General features: G+C 37.9%; 1 protein-coding gene across 1 annotated transcript; it reads left to right on the top strand.

The window, feature by feature from the left end:
- Positions 1-652: 652 nt before the first annotated feature.
- Positions 653-15,992, top strand: arel1 (apoptosis resistant E3 ubiquitin protein ligase 1). The gene is made up of 22 exons (XM_066667022.1): positions 653-799; positions 2,531-2,805; positions 3,203-3,371; positions 4,353-4,573; positions 4,986-5,057; positions 5,451-5,677; positions 6,474-6,711; positions 7,199-7,368; positions 7,488-7,668; positions 8,448-8,692; positions 8,786-8,863; positions 8,957-9,098; positions 9,192-9,313; positions 9,412-9,487; positions 9,602-9,711; positions 10,258-10,437; positions 11,034-11,159; positions 11,416-11,545; positions 11,634-11,692; positions 11,902-11,991; positions 12,420-12,595; positions 13,444-15,992. The coding sequence occupies exons 2-22, from the start codon at positions 2,658-2,660 to the stop codon at positions 13,544-13,546; spliced, it is 3,063 nt and encodes a 1,020-aa protein (XP_066523119.1). The 5' UTR covers positions 653-799; positions 2,531-2,657; the 3' UTR covers positions 13,547-15,992.
- The last annotated feature ends 2,683 nt before the right edge of the window (positions 15,993-18,675 follow it).

Genomic DNA, 18,675 nt, shown 5'->3' with positions numbered 1-18,675 from the left:
ATTTAGAGTTCTTTCTGTGGTCAAAATAACTCAAGATGCCTTTCTCTGCCATGAGCAGAGAGTGAGAAAGTACACCCGACCAAGACCCCCCTCCCTTTTTTTTCTTCTTACAGACACAGATTGTAAACACATAGATCTGAGCAAACAAACAAACTGGAGACCCAGCAAATGGTGAAAAATCATCCTCAGAAGTTTATAAAAAAGTGTTTTTGGATTAAAATCCTCCTTTGAGTCAATTTTAGGGAATTGGGAATATAACCTCTAGTTATGTAATTATTAACTGAGATGAGTTTTTAAGGGTTTAATCAATGACAAGAGATGTTATAATAGGAACTAACATTAGTAATTTCACACTCCAGGTACAGCTGGGTAATATTTATGTTTATAAAGCATGGCATGACAAAATCTTATAAAATATTATAAAAGTTTTTAAACTATATATATTTTTTCAAAATTCATCTTAGATTACGTATATATGTTTAATATAACAAAAAATAACTGTAATAGTATTTGACACATATTCAGGAATAAAATTGGGGGCGGGCCGTCATGAGACTCGGTTCCCAAAATTTTATAGTAAAGAGCCGAGGCAAAGAGCCAATTTGAAGTGTCGACACTTTCAAACGACACCTCACCAGCCTGCAGCAGCAGACTGTCTGTGTGTGTTGATGTGTGTCGGTGTATGCTGGTGTATGCTTGTGTATATGTTGGTGTGTGTATGTGTGTCGGGCTTAAAGCAAACAGTCGGGTCAGCGCCTGCGGACCAGTCCGGCTCATTGGACCTGAATAAACACTCATGGTAACATTCAGCTTCTCTTGAGGTTTAAGGTTAAACCGTCCGTTTGAGCCAGTCTTGGCGTAGGCTAGTTCTGCTAACGTTATCTCACTGGAGCCTGAAATCAGCTAAAGCGAGTAAAACGAGTTCAACTCTTTGCTGTGTGCTCTGTCGCATACACGACAGGACGGACTGTCCGAGGCATTTAATGTCGTACCCGAACTGTTTATCGTGCTAGTATGCTACTGTTTTACCTCTATAACGAGGTTAGTAGCTAACTGCATTCATCACCGCATGGTTTCTCAGTTCACTAAACTCTTTATGTTCCTCTTTTGGAACTGAGCCTGAACATAAATACTAGAAATACCTTTATTACACGGTATTACACTGTATTAAGCTTAGGAATAAAACGTAGGCTTTAAACCTGAATACTGTTGTTTTATTCTACAGTAATTAAAGTGTAGTTCCACTCGTATTTCCAAATTGTCACTATGAGAAGTGGTTTAAGATTAATTTAATATTAATCTGAGTGGGTTGATATGAAAAGCTTAAGTACGTATTGTTTGTTCACAGTGGTGGTGATAGGAGGGGTCTAACACCTCAAAAGGTGAAATTCTGCTTGAAGTGTGAGCTTTTGCTTTGCAACACTTTTGCTCTGAGGACCTGGCCTGAAGCTTGCATTTTTAAAATATCCGTTTATGGTACAGAGGAGCTTTCAGTATGTTGTGAGGCAAAATAATTTCCCTTTTCCCTTATAATGTCCTAGTATCTTCTGGTTCCTGGGTTCGTATCACCAGGAAGGTGGCAAATTTTAAACCATGTTAACCATAAACCAATTTTTCAATTCATTAAATTATATTGATAGTTTAAGAACTGTTTTGGTCAGTGTTTGCAGTAATATTAACAGTTCCTTTGATTTCTCCATTTGTTTTAGAACATTGTAGGATATCTGTGATGTTTTTAAATTAAGGACAGCATACATAAACGCTTACCTAAGTAGTTTTTGTATTGGTTATTTGATCCAGTTAAATGAAGAATAATGGTGTCAGCTGTTTTAGTACCATTTTATTTTTAGTGAGTCTAAACTGACTGGTTATATTCATATAAATCAGTATACTGTTATATCATTTTGTTATTATTACTTTTTAAAAATAAAAAGCTTTTTACCCTCTCTAAGTATGTCTTCAGTCTTCAGCACTGCATATTTTCCTATACTTTACAAGTCTTTCCTGTTCATCTTGTGCACTGCATTGTTGTGTCTTGAATATACCAGCTGTAATTCTGATTACACAGGTATTTATATAAAAAAGGTTATATATATTATAAGCTATCATAAATATTAACAGTTTCTTAGATTTGTCCGTGTGTCTTATAACATTGTAGGATATTTGTGACTATTTATATCCTTGGTTGAAGAATCTACACTCCAAGGATACAAGAATGCATGCATATGCCTAATTTGCTGAGACGGAGGCAAAACAGCAATTTCAATATGCATTAGTTTTTAAGGCGTATGTGCTTTTAATTATGTACTGGATGACACCAGGCCATTATAAGTAATGATACTTTTCATCAACTTGGTTCATGCATATTGAATGCATCTGGGTAACATGCTTCCACCACCCGTGTGTCACTTTTAAATATTGAATTACTTTGTCAAAGACTTTTCTTTGTACCTCCTCATTGTACAGCTTTGCACTGTTACAGTATTGTTTTTACACAATTTACAAAAACACAATGTTTTGCTCTTTGCAGAAATACTGAAGTATTGGCGATGTCATGGGAAGAACACCCAGAGGACGATAGGGCTGTGTCTACCCTGGCAAAATGAATTCCACTGTTTAAACAGACTAAGGTCTTAGTTTAGACTGAAGATGGTCTGATGGACCGCCGCTTCTTGCTGACCTTCATCTTTTGTTCAGTCTTGTGGGTTTTCTTCTGGGAAGTGCGCTGGAAGAAAAGCAAGGAAAGTCAGATTGAAGAATGGCTACAGGGGCATAACTTGTTTGAATACAAGTATTTATTTGAAGGTAGGTACATTTTATGGAAATTTATTTAGTTCACTTTTTAAATTATTCTTGTTTTTGAAGCAGTTTTATTTATTTTTGAGTTTATAAAAAAGGAAATTGGACTGTGAATTCATTGTTCAGATTAGAGTAATCCTTGTTCTTTGGACACTTCCCAAAATCCAGAAATGGTATTGATTACAGTCCTGTTCTGTATTCATTTGCCAAGTGGCCCAAATAGTTGTTGTTTGAAGACTTTGGCAGGGCACATATCTCATGTAACAAGTGAATACTCTTGAACTTAGGCACAAAAGTGGACAGATACAGGTGTCTCTAGAATATGCTTAATTTTGTTTGAGTAGAAATGCCAATGTTACCTTGTCATATCTTCAACCACAGTGTATTCTGTGTATATGTGTAGATGTGCAGTCTCTGGAAGAGCTGAGTCTAAGTGTGCTGACTCGTCTGGAGGAGGTGGTGAAGGAGCAGCGGCGCTGGAGGGACATCACTGAAGCTCACATCCATCTGCTCAGAGACTTTGCCTTTCAGGAGTGGTTGTGTTCTCAAAGCCTTGAGCACTACTACCACACGTAAGCAGATACATATAATATTTTAAATCAGATACATCAGAACTCCACCAGGGTGAGATACTTGGAGCTTTGAATATAAACTCATTTATACCACTTTGATCATGAATGGGCAGAATTCAATTGTTGTTTGCCCCTCTTTCCATCAGGGGGCAGTAGGGACTGTACACACCAAAACTAAATGGCATTGAGCACTGGAAGCTGCAGTGAAGAGGGGGTCATTGCAGCAGTGTTCTTTAAGGGCTGTTACACTCAGAATGTAATACGTACAAAACCTCTGCAATGCTGCAATATGGGCTATAGCACATTCCTAAGGCTAGAACATAAAAATAAGACTTTACTTCAGGAAACATCTTAAACTTTAATCATAAACCAATAATAATAGCACAGTATACATAAAAGCTGACATAAGAAGATGATATTTTGGTTATTGGATCCATTTAAAGGTAGAATAATGATGTAGACATTAGTCCTGTTTGTTTTTAATAAGTCTAAACTTACTGTCTATATTGTTATTCTCTATGTATAGCCTATTCTGTTATTTTGATGGTTTTGTTAAACCCCTTTAACCACTCTAAGTTACTCTCTACACTACAGTTTTAATGGGCTTGGCACAGCACTTTTCCCCCACACATTAAAAGTCTTTCTTGTTCATCTTGTGCACTGCATTGTTGTGTCCTGAACATGCCGGCTATAAGTCTGTGTGGCTTATTTAAAGTTATGTCAGACATATTTTAAAGTTATGTCAGACATATTTTAAAGTTATGTCACTTAATCAATGTCATTACTCAAGGCATTTTTATTTATATCCAGTGCTTTGTGGCACAAGTAACATATTTGGAAATGTGCATTTGAAAACAAACATGTGACCAAATGTTTGAAGTGACATTATTATTATAATAATAATAATAATAATTATTATTATTAACAATGAACATTTACTGAAAAGTTGATGGAAATATTGCATTGCCTTTGTTTTGACAGACTGAAAGCCCTGGGTTGCACTAATCTGGATGATTTAGCTCAGTTTGACAGCCAGCTTCAGCTCTCCCTGGCAGCCTGGGGCTATTACTACGAGGATTACATTAAACTGTCCACAGGCGTGAAAGTTCTTCAAGCCTCCAGGGGCAGCAGAGACCAGGACTACGAGATTCAGCTGGTGCACAGTCTTGCTGAGAGACGTCTCAATGAGAAGTGGTCCATTGGTGAGTGGAATTTCAAATGAAGTATTAAGTCTTAGGTCGGATCATAATAAGATGTTGTATTTGAAATTACTATTGAACTATTGTTTTTACATATGTGTGTTTGAGCATGTGTGTATTACCATGTTAGAAGGTAGTTATGTAAAATCACCCCACCCCAGATAGTATCAAGACTGTGTACACATTGGTCTGTATGTCTAACACTGTCATTCTTAGCTGCTCACATCCACCCACATTAGATGTTGAGAGCTGCTGAACAGAGGTGAGGTTTACTGTCTGTTAGTAAGGAATGCAGGATAGTTAAAGATTACTGGTCAACATGAGGCCAGAGGCAGAATCTGAAATCTGTTGCAATTTTGTGGGGGGCACTGTTTTATATATTGTGTTGTTGAATTGCAATGTTTTTCTCTGACAGCTGGAGCAGTGATATTTGGCTGTACTGTTGCACTGTGCTTTCTGATAAGGGACCTCATGTTTTACGTGATTGGTGAGCTTTTTTCAACCTCTTTTTCAACTGTGTGGTTTTATTAACATTTACTCACTGACGTGTATATTGCTAAGTCTGCAAAAGGTTCAAAATATATTAGATTTAATTCTGTTGAGTGATTATTACAACAGTTTTTTTAGCATACTTAACTGTTTATTTGATCTAGGAATACATTCATTTATTTAATTAAATCAACATCAGAATATTTGACAAGACTTGTAATTTAAATTAATGTTTGAACTGTAATGAACCCTGAAGAACCTGAATAGCTTGTTTCCTAGGCATATTATCTATCTTCTCGTGTGCATTTGCGTTCAGCTGCTGTTGCACTTAAAATGACTGCCTAAGGAAACTAGTAAATCTTACGTTTGACCCATTCTGTTCATGTTTTAGGTGGAATAACTGTTTCCATCATTGCATTCGTCTTCACCATCAAGTTCCTATGTGAGCTCGCAGCACGGGTTGTCAGTTTTCTCCAGAATGAAGACCCTGGACGCCGCGGTGATCGTAGCATTTATGACTATGTGCGGGGGAACTACCTGGACCCACGCTCCTGCAAAGTCTCCTGGGATTGGAAGGAGCCGCAGGAAGTGGGCCAGACTATGAGCTTCAGGGTGCAGGTATTCAGGGTGTTGCTTATTTTCCAAATGTTATGTCAAAGTATTTATTTATTTATTTTTCGTCGTGAGTAGAATTTACCACTTACTTAATAGTATTTTCTCACCACTTCATACCTTGTAACTCACCAGATGTGTATTATCTTGTCATGTAAACACATTTATAATAAACATTAACCAATCAGAGAAGGAGTTTATCACAATTAAGCTTTGTTGTTAGTGTTGACACGAAGAAGATTATTCACAAAGCAGAATTAATACCCGAAAGTTTAATAAAAAGTAAAAACAAATAAAAATAATTAACAGGTTTTTCCTCCCTGCTCTTCGGCTTCTTATGGTAGAATACAGTGGCTAAGCAACTTAAAAATTAAAGGCTTGTCCTTAAACTGTTTTCTGTTTAGAATTGACTACTTCATTAATATAAAACTGAAAGACTTGAACATGTCAGGGCGTTGAATTTTATCAGGCATAAAGTGAACAGTTCTTGGGGTTGTTGTGATGGAAGCATGAAAGAAAAAAAAGGGTAAGGATTGGAGAAACATTTGCAATTTTTGATAATGTTTTGGTCAGAAAAACATTCCATCTCCAAAAGGTAGCTCTTGTGGAGTGCTTCTGAGTGGTCTAAGGAGGGACAACTGGTAAACCAGGGATAGGGTAATTTAGTCTTGTGGCTGATCAGTTTAAGTGAATCAAATATTTGACAACAGATTTGAACATGCCTCAGCCAATCACAGTGTAGATTTTTACATAACTGTTTGATAAGGTAAATTAACCCAGTCTTTTGTGTCTTTCTGCCTAGCTTTTCTATAAAAATGGCCAGCCATTTCCTGCCCATAGGCCCGTGGGTTTGAGGGTGAATATAACACACATAGAATTGGCTCTGGATATTCCTGTGACCCAGGAGGTCCTTCAGGAACCCGAGTCCAATGTAGTGAAAGTGACCTTCACTGTGCGTAAGGCTGGGCGATATGAGGTGGCTGTTAAACTGGGGGGTCTCAATGTGGCCTACAGCCCATATTATAAAGTATTCCAGCCAGGTAAGGCTATTTTATGTAATACATTTTGAGCACATAATATTCCCCTTTTGTCATGTAGTAACAAGTGTCTTTTTTTCTTTGTTTACTGTCCTTCACATGGAATCATGCTGTTGTACAGCTCGCAGCATCTGTTTTTCCTCCTGGAGACAGGTGTTTGTGTTCTTTCTGCAAAGTTTATATGGAACTTGTCAGTCAGCTGTGTTTACAGAACTTCTGTATTAAAGTGCTAAAACATGTTTCTGACTTATCTTTATTTGGAAAATCTAAATTCTGTTTGTAAACATTTTTGTTGTCTGTCATGTTTACCCAGTTTTGATTGAACTGTTTGCATTCAGTGAATGACACATGTTGGAAAGCTCTTGGAGACCAACCTGGGTGTTATTTTGGCTACAAGTTTGTTTCTTTCTCTTGGGGAGATTTGAATATTGATTACTGAATATTTTGACTGGAGTCAACCACTGTGTGTTTGTGTGCTTGTTTGTTACAGGGACAGTAGTGCCATCTAAAACAAAGATTGCATACCACTTTTCCACTCTAGTGCTGACATATGGTCAACAGCACACACTGCAGATTGAGCCTCGGGATGAATATGGAAACCCTACAAGTAACTCTGTCTCCCTTGTAGATGAGGTCAACTACAGCGTACATATTCACTCCGTAAGAGCTTCCAACAAAACTAAGATTAAACAATCTATTGCTATACTTTTTAATACACAAACAAAAGAAAATGATTGCTGTACTTTACTCTTATGTTTTGTTTTTTTGCTGTCTCTTAGTTGGGCACTGTGGAAGAGGACAGCTCTGAAGAATTTTACAATATCACTGTGTCTTGTAATAAGCATCAGTGCCAGGTTCTGCTGAGACTTACTCTAAAGAAGAAGGGCTGCTTTCGGGCACGGATCAGTTACAGGGAGCAGCCTCTTAGCAATGGAGAGTTTGACATCATTGTACTAAGTGGTGAGTGCCTTTTGTATTTTTCCAGTACTCTTTTTGTCTGGAAATAGAATTTGAGATTCAATACCTGTGGATTTAGCTGGTTTGTCAATTACCTTACTTTTGATGATGCTGGAGTGAGTGAGTTCCAGTGAGTGTAGTTAGATGCATTGTGTAATTACATGTATGGTTTCCTGAAGGTGTGTGCAAGTGTTGAGTTTCAGTGAACTTGAATAACAGATGTGTTTCTGTGGTAATGCAGTGAAAAACTATTTACACATATATTAAACAAAAGCTACATAGTACCAAACAGTTGTTTTTTCCTTCAAACTTATTGTTCCACCTTAAAAGATTTGGAGCTTCTGAATGTAAATAAATAAGAGAACATTCCCTTGGAATCTGAGACGTTTCCTTTAATTCCACTGGTTACACTTCTATTATGGTTCAGTGTAAATTATACATATATATAGTCGGGTTGTATTTACAGAGTTGATAATAGGAATCAAGTTTAACGATGTCTACACCTTTTATTTACTACTCAAAACTTATCTACAAAATGTTTGTGCAATTGTGATAATAGCAAATCTTAAAATATAACAATCTGCATTTATGCACGCAGGCATTTATTCATTGATGCATTTTGATAAGCACGCTATTGCCAAAATCATTGGTTAATTATTTCTGTACATTTCTCAAGAGTATCTAAATTACTACATTTTTATCTTAACAAATAAGCATACAGATTTTTTTTTTATGTGCCTTACTCATGTTACTCCTATTGTGTTTTTTTTTTATTGCCACAGAGAATGAAAAGAGCTGTGTGGAGAAGAATGTGTCCACTCCAGGGATTAGTATCTATTTTGAGGCCTACCTCTATGGTACTGGAAACTACAGCAGCTCGCCCTGGCAGTTCCAAGCATCCTCTTTGCTGGCCCCACAAAGACGGCCCTCCATGGGCGATGATGAAGATGAGCATGACTCTCCAGTAGAGGGCCAGCCAGAGAAAGTCAAGAAACCAAAAAAGGTCTATTGCTACATATCACCAAAGGTAAGTGAGTTATATTGGGGTTCCCAGTACCAAAATTAATTTTATTTTCTGGCTTTTATTCTCGTATTTTATCTGAATTATGTTTTATTTCAGCAACTCTCAGTGAAGGAGTTTTATTTGAAGATTATTCCATGGCGCCTTTTCACATTTCGTGTGTGCCCAGGAACTAAGGTTAGCTGTGCCATACTCAAGCTTAAGATTTTTTTATTATTTTTAAATCAAAAGTTAAGTTGTTAATTTTTCCCAATTCGGCTTCTCTGTTAGTTCACATACCATGGGCCAGATCCAGTCCATAAATATTTGACATTAGTTGTGGATGATGGCATTCAGCCTCCTGTGGAGCTGAGCTGCAAGGATAGGAACATCATGGCAGCTACGTTTATTCGCTTCCTTCACAAGAACATTGGTGAGACAAACTGTTAAATATATGCTGATAGTGCTAAGGTGCGTTGATGATTTGACTGATGGATTTATTTTCTTTTGGTTGTTTGAATATTAGGAGGCTCAGAAACGTTTCAAGACAAAGTGAGCTTTTTTCAACGGGAGCTCAGGCACATTCATTCCAAAAAACCTCGGACTAAGACCTGTCTAAAAGTCAGCCGCCATTCCATCCTGGACTCAGTGAGTAGCCTTTTTAGTTGTTAGTGTTCCTTTTTAAATGTATTTTTTTTTGAGTCGTATTTCATTCACTAACAAGCAATATATTTCTCCTCCTTCAGTCGCTTAAGGCCACCAGAAACTTTTCTGTATCTGACTGGAGTAAGAACTTTGAGGTGGTGTTTCAAGATGAAGAAGGTTTGTTTATTAATGTTTTATTAAACTTTTATAAGACTTAATTGGCACAGTAGCCATTTTGTTTGTTTGTGGGGGTTTGTTGGAAATTCAGATTGTTTTGTGTATGTGTCATAGCTTTAGACTGGGGAGGTCCGAGAAGGGAGTGGTTTGAGCTTGTGTGTAAAGCTCTGTTTGACACCAGTAACCAGCTCTTCACGCGCTTCAGTGACAATAACCAGGGTCTGGTATGCATTCAAGCTTTTCGTTTTTCTATCCAGGTTTTTAGAACAGTTTTTATGCAGTCCAATTTTGTGTTACCATTTGCAACTTTACGTTGACTTTCAATCAAGTACATTCAATCTCTGTGGTGTTGAAAAGAGAAAGAGCGAAACCTTTTTATATGTAGATCCAAAGGCCAGAAAAAAGAATAAATTCACAAACTTGCACAATATCACTGAAGATTGTTTTAAAGGGTAATAGACCTTGTGAAGTCTTGGCAAGTGTGATAGCACCAGTCCATATATGAATTATTGCAGCCTTTGCTGCAATAGATTTATGAAGTCTTGCTGTGGCTTGTTTCAAAAGATGAATGTCTAACAGATAAATACATCAGAATGAGTGTAATGGGGAATCAGCTTTAAAACATACTTTTAAGATTTATTCATTTAAGGAATTTAAATTTTTACATAGTTAGATACATCACATTTGTTACAGTTTTCTTATACAAGTATGGCATGGTGTTATGTTAACCACTTTTGTTTTTTGTGTGTGTGTGTGTGTGGGGCTGGCAGGTCCATCCTAATTCTGAGCGTCCTGCTCACCTGAGGCTGAAGGTGTATGAGTTTGCAGGTCGGGTGGTGGGAAAGTGCCTGTACGAATCAGCTTTGGGAGGAGCCTACAAGCAGCTGGTCCGAGCCAGGTTCACTCGTTCTTTCTTGGCCCAGATCATCGGCCTGCGTATGAATTACAAGGTGATGAACTAACATGCCCACCTAGCACAAATTTGTCTTATAGCATGCTCTACATTTTAAATTGAAATGTTCTTTTTTTAATGTACATGCACTGCAAATTTCCTTAATTTGGATTATGATTCCAAATTTTATTTAGTTTATTCCCAGTACTGTAAAATAAATGCCCTGCTCCTCCAGAATATAATAAATTCTTAATCTAATAACCCTTTCCCTCCTGTGCTATGTTTTACCAGTTTATGTCCCTTGTGCAATAAGTATCAATCTAAACATGCCGGTATCTTAATGTATTTTACGAATGATGTTTTGATAAATAAAAGTAGAAGTCTGTATGCTGCTTAAGCAATAATGTCAGCACCTCTCTGATTGTCAGATTGAAGGGCCTCCTACATTTTTCACCAGGCAATTCTTCTAATTCACTCCTTTCTTTTTCTATTTTTGACTACAACCACAGTGTTGTTGTGTTTATGTGGCTCTTATAAAATACCTAACCGCATTTAGCACTGAATAAAACAACATTTATTATTTTTGACAGAAGGAAAGCATGTTTATTTTATTTTATGCATCTGACTGGTTTTAATTCCCTCTCGCTGTGGCAGTACTTCGAGACGGATGATCCAGAGTTCTACAAAACAAAGGTCTGCTTCATTCTAAACAATGACGTGAGTGAAATGGACCTTGTTTTTGCTGAAGAGAAGTACAGCAAATCAGGACAGCTGGAAAAGGTAATACAGCTTTATGCAAATTATTCTGCCTTTTTAAAGACTTTAAGAATAACATAAGCATTGAGATGATTGATTGAAACCAAAATATTTGCATTCAGATCCTGATTATTGATTTTGATATTTAAAATGGTGAATGCTGCAGAATTCTTTTATCAACACAAGCTGCCTGGGAGGGAGAACACGTTTGCATGGAAACAGTATTATGAAGTGCCATGTAATTGTAGTGTAATGTAAAGAATGTTTGATTTCATTACAGGTGGTGGAACTCATATCTGGTGGTGCTCAAATTAATGTGTCTAATGAGAATAAAATACATTACCTAAATCTGCTGGCTCAGTATCGACTGGCCAGTCAGGTGAGGGATGAAGTAGAACATTTCCTTAAAGGTATGAGCCCCTCCAAACACTGCCTCATTCCATTAGAGCTTCGCTAAGTAATCATGTGCTGAGATAACCAATGTTTTGCGATCCACAGGTTTGAATGAACTTGTTCCTGAGAACCTTTTGGCCATATTTGACGAAAATGAGTTGGAGGTAATCCTGGCAATATTTTCTATTCCTGCCAGCTTGGAATGATAATTGTTTACTTATTTGTGTGCACATGCATTGAGAACTCGGATTGACACCCCTCAGTTAAGTTATGTGTGTCTGTTAAATATAACATACAAAATACATCTTTTTTTTCTATATATTAAGTATGTGGTTCTGTTAAAAAGATATGTACATGTTTCCCCTGTGTACAGCTGCTGATGTGTGGAACTGGGGATATTAACGTGCAGGATTTTAAAGCCCACGCTGTAATTGTTGGGGGCTCATGGCATTTCAGAGAAAAGGTGGGATGTTAAACATTCTTTTTATATAATTTTGGGGGTTTTAATTAATAACAATTAAACAAAACAATGCTGCTCCTGGTTTTAAAGCATAGTCTTATTAATATTTGCCCTGAAGAGAACATAATTACAAGAAATAAATTCGTTCATAAATACGCAATCACACACCCATTTTAAATATTTTATTCTATTCACTCATAAAAATGTTGACTACACATTTTTTTAAATACTACATCAAACCTTTGCATTTAAGGAGGTATATATCTTGTTGTTTTGTTTGTCCTTGTAATTTACTCACAAGAAGCTTCATAATGAGCAGTGAAGGCCATGAGCCAAGCAGCACTGGGCCTGAGTGCTTTGGAAAATGTAAACCTTGTCCATGTGTATTGATCTGAGCCTGATACATTGTGTATGCATGTGTATTCGAGTAGGTAATGAAGTGGTTCTGGGCCGTGGTGTCCTCCTTCACTCAGGAAGAGCTGGCACGTCTTCTGCAGTTCACCACAGGCTCATCTCAGCTCCCCCCTGGGGGTTTTAACACACTCTGCCCATCCTTCCAAATCATAGCAGCCCCCACACACAGTACTCTGCCAACTGCACACACCTGGTGAGTGTATACACACACACACGCACACACACACACACACACACATACACACATGCAAATACACCTACTCTTTCTTTCACAGAGAACCAGCGTTATGAAATATCATGCCTCATCGTCTTCATGTTTAACCTAGCAGCTGGGTTTTAATTGATTTGGAACAGAAGTTCTCAGTTTGTATCCTGGAGTACCCCTGTCTTACATATTTTGGGGTTTTCCTGTTTAACCACTGCTAATCCAACTAATGAACAAATGAAGCACCTAAACTCTGGGCTGATTGACCCGGACACAGACTAAGCCTGAGTCTAGACTAGGCTAAATGAATGTCTATGACTCAACCTCTGTGATTATTAGTATGTGGCTCTTAATAAAGCTAGAACTTTTAAACTTTGAGTACACCCACTAGAATAAAAGACATTTATGTAAACACCTAAACTAGATAAATACATCCAAAAAAAGTTAATTCAATCTGAGTTGATGTGCACCATGAGTAATCTGTTAAATAGAAGAATAGCCACCATGTGAACCTCTAAATATGGTCACTTTCAGATTCAGAGTTCAAACATACTCTAGCTGTTATAAGAAATGCTGACAACAAATACCACTTTAAGTAAGTGTATACATTTTTGTTTGGATCAATTCGTGTACTTCATGTTTTAAACAGATTCAACAGTTTTTAATCTTAAGACTTGTTATCAATGCCAACAATGTATTACACTTTGACTGCTATGGATCTTTATACATCCCGATAAACATTTAATTATGCAGTTCAGGACCATGATTAAGAATCTCTCCAGTAGATCTATTGATAATCAATTCTTAAGTCAAATAATTTGTTCTTTGTTTTTTAGTTTTAACCAGATGTGCCTCCCGACCTATGACTCCTATGAGGAGCTGCATAAACTGCTGAAGCTGGCCATCAGTGAGGGCAGTGAGGGCTTCGGCATGCTCTGACCGCATGTTGGCTCTTTCCTTTGGATACACTGGGGAAGTCTTTCTTTTTCCTGTTTTGTTTCCTCTTTCATTTTCGTTTTCTCTGTCTCTCTTTCTCTGTTTTTTCTTTTTTGACCGAGTGAGCTGCTGTACATGAGCCAATGCACATTTTGCCTCCAATAACAGACCTCTTAGCCCACCTGGACATCCAGATGCTCTCTTTTAAGCAGGACTTTTAAAGAGGACAATATAAATTATTCTGAGATGCCTTTGGCTAATTCCAGTGGATGCTGGAGCTATGTGTATATGTAAATAATTTTTCTCCGTATTGGTTAAAAAAATGAATGAACAGAGTGCTATGTTGAATTTTATTCTTTGTAGAACATTTGCTTTTTTTATGTTTGAGTTAGAACATTCTTTATAATGTGAGGGCCTGTGTAAGCTAATATTTATGGCGTTAGCAAACCTGGAAACATTTAAATGGAGTGCAGCAACCTATGATTAGTGGATTTACTACACACTCACTGCACTTTGGCCTTAACTGATCAGGGAAGGTTTTGTGTATATATTGCTCTTCATGTTCGCAGGTTGTGTGTATATAGGTAAAACTTTTTTCATTTCTTTATGCTTCTTTTTCATTTGGTATTCATATAGAAGGGATATTGTGTGTGGAAAAACATTTAACATTATCATTTCTGCATTTTCGGTTTAATTTCGTTTTCGAGTAAATGCACAGCTCTGTGTGTTGATCACTAGCAGAAACCTGTCCAGTGGACTGTGCAGAAGCACCTTGTGCGAGATACTAAGAGGAAGTCTGCTCTAAAGTGATTTGGATTGAGCTTTGGTATTTTTTGTTCTTTCAAGTCTCTAGGCAACATCTATGCATTTTAATTAACCAGTTTCTACAGCATCTGGACATAAATGCATCAGAACAAGGGATGTCATACTGTGATGTAAAGGGGTTCAATTTTGTTCTGAGCTTTATTTTTGTTATTTATGACCTTATTATTTAAACCTATTTACATTTTCCACTGACCAAAATCTCTGTAGATGGTACGCTGGTGTTTGTGAATCAGGTGCTAAGTGAAATCAGAAGCTTAAAGCCTGATAAATGTATCTAAGCAGCTTTAGTTTGTATGTTTCGCATCTGTCAATTTGTAACAAGTGGTTGAATGTGTGTTTAATTTCTGATGTCATATCACAGTCATAATATAGCCCTGCATTAAACAGTGGGGTTTTTGTTAGTCTGTATCCTCCTGTTTTCACAATTTGTTAATATCAGTGCTGATTTGTATAATGTGTATATATTTTGAATTTTTTACTTTCTAATTGAGTGGACCCATCAAAGCCAGCCAGAGATTTAAGCTTATACCTCTTTGTTGAAATGTGTGCACTTGAGCGCTGGTACTGTTGCAATGTCTGAGACTATTGCCTCCAAAGACTGTTCTATTAGATCAGTGCTGTTAGCCAGTGAATGGCTGTTGGAATATGACAGAAGAAAGCTTTCTTCCGTTTGGTACACTCATATGCAGCTTCTCACAGGGGTGGAGTGTGTTGTGTGTTACGTGTTCTCGTGGGCACTCGTTTGCAAAACCTACACTATTGTCAGATGTGTCTTAACATATGCTGTACGTGCTACGTAACATTACCGCAAGGCAAACTCACTTGCTGTTAGCTTTGGCGCAGAATACTCCATAGAGAATCATGTAATTCAGAGTATTATAAACTTGTATCCCAAAAGAGCATAGAGTTGAACTCGGAATAATCAGGGTCTGTTACAGCCCTGCAGTCATCTCCACCCTTTAATGCTACAGGAAGCTCCTCGTATGATCTCACTATCAGGATGGTGCACTTTGAACCTGGACAGACAAGTGGCGTGCTCAGTCTGTGGATTTTGTGCTTAGTCCAGCTAAAGAGCCGGCGGGGTGTGGTTGGACTGAGAATGAAATCACTGCATATGGTTCTTGCTGTGTGATGGCCAAGGCTTATCATGATCACCTTATTTTAATAACACAGTGGCTAAAAGCAGTCTGCAGCACTGTCACGCTCACATCGCGTGCGTACTAGGAATGTTATTTTGTGACTACAAGCCATTCACAGAGGATTACAAATACACACGAGTAAAATTTATCACCGCTTTGAGTAGTTCTGCCCATGTCCTGTTTTTATTTTTAAATTATTATTATTATTTTAAACTTCCTTTTAAGTACAAGGCATTTGAGTGTGGGATTATGACTTAGAAATGGCCTAATGTTTTTTTTGTTTGACAATGGTTTAGAATTTGATATACATGTATATACTGTAATATACGAGCTGAAGGCTTGGGCTTTGGTTAATTTTTTTTTCCTGGGAGAAATGGGAGGCTGTGCTGCTCTCACCTGCAGTGTGAATGTCTCTGGTTTTCAGCACTGTTCTGTTGACGTCAGTTCCTTTTTTTGTGTGTGTGACTAAATAAAAAAGACATGGGACAGCTTTATCACTGTCAGTTAATGGTGTGTTTCTATGGTGATATTAAGAGCTGACTTTTATGTTCTACGTTACAGTTTTCTAAATACCTATAATATTAATCTGCAAAAGTGAGGCCCCCTTTATTTACTTCTTTTTTTTTTTTTTTTTTTTTTAAGTATGCTAAAAAAAGGTCCATACGGTCTGAGTTTAGTGAACCATTACTACTCCAGTTATGAGTAATCATGCCTATGCTCGAGAGTCAGGGCAGAAATCAAGGTGTGAGGTGGGGGGCATTACTGTACAAACATACACCAAATTCCAGGTGGTTGACGTCATGCTAAAATATTGATAATAGCCCTGTTCATTAACTAACATGCACCAGGGAGTATAGTGTGGTAGTGCGCATTTGTATGATTTGCTTGTTGCTCTGCATGGAAATGTGTTACTCTGTTGGGAGAACAGAGATAAGCAGGTCCATCAGGACGCCACATTACAGAGATATGGGAGTGCTTTAACGTACAGAAAGTTCTGTCAGATTTTCCAGTGAAATTCCATGTCTGGTCCACATCAATTGAGAGCAGACTGTAAGGGTCGTCTTTTTCCAGATTGTCATTCATCTTCTTTCTTTCAGGTGTTCTGCTTCAGTCCAAGAGTTAATCAATATGCAGCAAAAGGGCTGACTGATGCCAGATGTGTTGTTGTGGGTGAATGCAAAGTTTGACTCTAGGTCCTCACAATATCTTATTGAATACCAAATGCCAAGAAGTCCTTCAGTGTGTGGGATTAAAGCAGGTGTAATACCCAGTGTGGACTCAGGAGGGCAGTTGTGCATCTGAAACGGTCTGCTCTATTTTCACCAGTCTCTCACTTATCTAATAATGGTGGGGCTTTCCTGTCTAGGGCAAACGCTCCACGCCCCAGACCCACACAGACACGTTCACACAGCCATTTAAGTCATTGACAGTAAATCCTCCACTCATTCATCTTCTTGTTGGAATCAACAGTGACTCCCCATTACAAATGAGATTTGCTTGGACCAGGGCCTCTCCTGCTGGATAGTTTAATGAGTTCAGTAATATTCTCAGGAATGTTTTCCACCACTCTGGTTTCATAATGTGTGTGTGTGTGTGTGTTTTTTTTTTTTTTTTAATCATTATTTAAAAATGAACCTGAAGCATAATTTCTTTTACATTTTTCATAGACATGCTGTGTGATTTATCCACAGGTATTCAGCTGTTAGATTTCTGGATTTCTGCAGTTCTTTCTGTGGAGTTTGGATAGATGAAAATACACATGCATAAGGACAGGAAAAGTACAATTTTTCCCAAACTAGTCTTAGGCTTTAGTCTCTAAAAAAACCTCTTTAAATAGGGTGACCAGATCTGAGATGCAGAAAAAGAGGGGGGGTTATGCTTAGCTGAACCAATGTGTGCTTTTATGTCCTTTACACCTTTATTTTCTACACAAAACATGGGAATTTCTTTTTTAATTCATCCGAGCACTTACATTTACGTTTCGGCATAGCTGCTCGAGATGAGGGTAGGTACATGAGCTTTGCCTGACGTAAACAAAGACTACTGACGTGCAGACTGACCAATTAAATGTTTACAGAGAAGGTTATCGACCAATAACGGTAGCTCTACAGTCAGACCGTCCAATCAGAAGATTTTAGGCTACTTCACCACGCCCCCTTCTCACTCAAGCGAACCAATCGGAGTAGGGGAGGGCGGGACTAGTTTGAACGAAACTTCTCGAAGTTCTATGTAAGCTCTAGAAAAACAAAATCCCGTACGTTTGTGAAATTCCGCCCGGACACTTTTTTTAAGTCTAAAAAAGAGGACATGTCCGGGTAAAAGAGGACGCCTGGTCACCTTAATTGAAAGATAACAGGAAAATAGAATTTGTAACATTTGTAAGACCTGGTAGATCCTTAGAACTCTATACCGTCCTGTCTGAAAATATCCACGTCCATTGTTTCCGTCCAATTTTTCCACAATGCGAAGACTACACAGTAGATTGGCCTCCTTCGGAACCCAGGCCTCAATATCAGTGAGTGTGTTTGTGGTTACTTTGGACTGTGAGAGGCCGAAAATGAAGATCCTTTGAAAGAATGGAAGCTGTAATAAAAGCAAAATGTGTATACACCAAATGCTGAAGTTACATTTATAGTAGTTAGTCTTCGTTTGTTATTTTCCATTAAAAAAGGTTTTGACTGAAATCATATATACAGTCTTTGTGCAGAACAATATTCATATGTGTATACATGTCCGTGCAGGGTGTATTATTACATTAGTGTATGTTTTGGAGTATCCTGAGACTGCGCTGTGTGTGTGTGCATGTGTAGACTGGTTCTTTTACCTCCTCCTCTTTGTTGTTGTTGTGTTAAGCTGTGCAGGATCAGGCCGAGGCATCTTGAAGTATTTGGCACATGGTGGCTCTGGTCTTCCTTCCTTGGCAGAGCTCGGGCTATTTGCATAATGGTCCCTCTCTCAGTTTTCCCTTAGGAATGTGCAGCGGGCAAAGAGCAGACCTCTGACCAGCAAACCACACAATCCACCACTGGCTCTGACTACAGAGGTACCTGGGATATTTGTTGATCTCTGTAAAGCTCTTATTTTATGTGCTTCCAGAAAATTTTGTATTTTACCCTCCAATGCTAGCGCTGTTTGCCAGATCTCTAGGTTGGCTCTGAGATCGGCCCT

Source organism: Hoplias malabaricus, chromosome 1 (genome assembly GCF_029633855.1).
Source record: "Hoplias malabaricus isolate fHopMal1 chromosome 1, fHopMal1.hap1, whole genome shotgun sequence".
Classification (NCBI taxonomy): domain Eukaryota; kingdom Metazoa; phylum Chordata; class Actinopteri; order Characiformes; family Erythrinidae; genus Hoplias; species Hoplias malabaricus.
Note: the sequence above shows the minus strand (reverse complement) of the source record. Positions and strands in the feature narration are given on the sequence as shown.